Source organism: Acyrthosiphon pisum, unplaced genomic scaffold (genome assembly GCF_005508785.2).
Source record: "Acyrthosiphon pisum isolate AL4f unplaced genomic scaffold, pea_aphid_22Mar2018_4r6ur Scaffold_74;HRSCAF=424, whole genome shotgun sequence".
Classification (NCBI taxonomy): Eukaryota; Metazoa; Arthropoda; class Insecta; order Hemiptera; family Aphididae; genus Acyrthosiphon; species Acyrthosiphon pisum.
Genome location: NW_021777369.1, coordinates 3306 through 5721, shown reverse-complemented (window position 1 = coordinate 5721; position 2416 = coordinate 3306). Strand labels below are relative to the sequence as shown.

At 30.0% G+C, this 2416-nt stretch overlaps 1 protein-coding gene across 1 annotated transcript in view; it reads left to right on the top strand.

Moving 5' to 3' along the window:
• Nucleotides 1-1336: 1336 nt before the first annotated feature.
• The window catches only part of LOC103310727 (zinc finger BED domain-containing protein 4-like), a 1232-nt gene continuing 152 nt past the window's right edge, over nt 1337-2416 (top strand). The window contains exons 1-2 of the mRNA XM_008189948.1: nt 1337-1552; nt 1891-2394. Of these exons, the coding sequence (XP_008188170.1) occupies nt 1337-1552; nt 1891-2394 (720 nt within the window). The remainder of the gene's footprint in view (nt 1553-1890; nt 2395-2416) is intronic.

Below are 2416 nucleotides of genomic sequence, written 5' to 3'. Positions count from 1 at the left end.
TTTTTTTTTGTTTGTAGGTTGTTTTTTGTTTGTAGATTAGTAGGGGGAGGAACGGTTGAAAACACGTAACTTGTATGTGTGGCAAGGATTCGTTGCTAAAAAATCCCGGGTGGTCACCCATCCGGGAACTAGCAACGCCGGCCGTTACGTACACTCAGTGCGTTTCCGCAGTTGAGTGCACGCACTGCGCCACACCAAGCCACACTGCTGTTTAGTTTGTCACCGCGACAACAGTCGAAACCTACACCGTGTCCGGCGTCGTGTGATTTCGTATTTTTATGTATATACCAAATTGGTATTACCAATGATATGAATATAATAATATAATATTATATAACATATTATTAGTCATCACTTTTCCATGCCCACCTTTTTTATATTGTTATTATTAATTATTATAGCCTGTTAGTTGAATTAATATTATAATACTATAATTATTTTTTATTCGTTGCTCTGGCGATAAACAAAGCGTTAGAAATTAAAATCCCATTTTTAGCCGGTTTTCGTAATTTGTTGGTAGTTTTTCCTGTGGCATTGAATAACTATTGAGAAAATCGAAAAATGGCCTTTCTCAAGTACCATCTTGATTGAATTTTCTAAAAGATTTAGGTTTTATATGTTGAAATCGAAGCACTCCTTCTGGTAGAAATTTTGTATACAGGATATAAAAAAAAAAGAAAAAATTTAAAAAAAAATAAACACCTCTGTAAAACTACTAGCTTCCTCGCTCCACTCAGAATTTAATATCCACAGTCCACACAGACAAACCGTCACCACTCAAAATCCTTTTTTCGTATAGAATGATATTATATCATTCAATTCAAATTTAATACCATATATTATACAGTGACCCACTTGAAACCTACTGTACAGCAGAGCGACATCCACTTACCCACCTTTTTTTTATTGAAAAATGTATGCACTACTTGTAATGACTTAATACTATGATATTATAATAAGACGTGTCGTTATTTATTTTACTATTTGTTTTTGGTTGTGTACCAGTGTTTTTTTATTACCATCCCCCAAGCTACATTGAAAATACATTGTTGGTACTTTTCTATCGAAATAAAAATAAAATATCATTAGGTATTACTTATTAGTGCTGTGTTATAAATATACAATATTGAATTCGGAAAATCCTCATAACCTGCAAAACTGAATATTTAACTACAGATTTTATAGGCATTAATCACACATTTATACTAATTTAAATCAGTTATCATTCAGTGTTTTAGTACCTACTTTATAAAGTGTAGAAGGATCTATTTACCGAGTGATCTTGTTCTATTGTTTGATGTTTGATTATTTATAAGTTAAAAGGAACTTTTTCGAAATGAGTAACTCAAGAAAACTCAGAAGTGATATGTGGAGATATTTTACATATGTTGATGAACATTATGCAAAATGTGACATATGTAAAACTAAAATTTCTCACAAGACAACTATGTCAAATTTAAAAAAGCACATTGAAAGAAAACACCCTTTAATAAATTTACAACCTGAAGTAGATGATGAAATAAACCAACCAAGTACTTCAAATAGTGCACAAGTAATTATCATTAAATTGTCATCACACAAAAAGTGACCAAGTGAAAATGTTTTAGATTTTATTTTGAAATTAGTATGACTTCATTATTATTTAATAATTTCACTTGGTCACTTTTTGCATTTTGGCAACTATGTTATTATTTAAACATGTGCAAATTGGTCAAGTGAAATAATTAAATAATTATGGAGTTATACAAATTTAAAATTAATTATTTAATTATTTCACTTTGTCAGTTTTTGTGTGATGACGACTAAGTATAAATCAATTTCCTTTATTTTAATTATGTTGACTGTAGAAACTAGATTAACTTATTGTATTATTGTTTTATATTACGTTAGGTTATTACTCTAGGATTACAATCCATGCCAACTGTAAGTCTACGTCAAGTAAATCCTTCTACATTAATTGTGGAAGAAAATGTTGACAACCCTTCCTCTAAATTTTTTGAGTCTTCAAATCATATAACTAAAAAACGTAAAACAACAAATACTTTGCTAAACTATATACCAAGAAAAATGACCAATACATATCAAAGTCAGTTGGATGATAGTTTATTAAAACTAATTTATTTAGATTGTCAGCCTTTTAGTATAACTGAAAATGAAGGGTTTAAACAATTTGTTAATTTATTAAACCCTGCTTATAAACTACCAAGTAGACATAAGCTCTCAAAAACCTCATTGCCTTTTGCTTATGAAAAGTTATTTAATGAAACCAAAATAAAAGTTCAAGAAGAAGCCTTATCGGTTTGCTTGACCACTGACTGCTGGACTTCTATTAACAATACAAGTTTTTTAGCTGTTACTGCTCATTATGTCGATCCGAATTTCAATTTAAAATCAGTATTACTTCAATGTGCTCCTT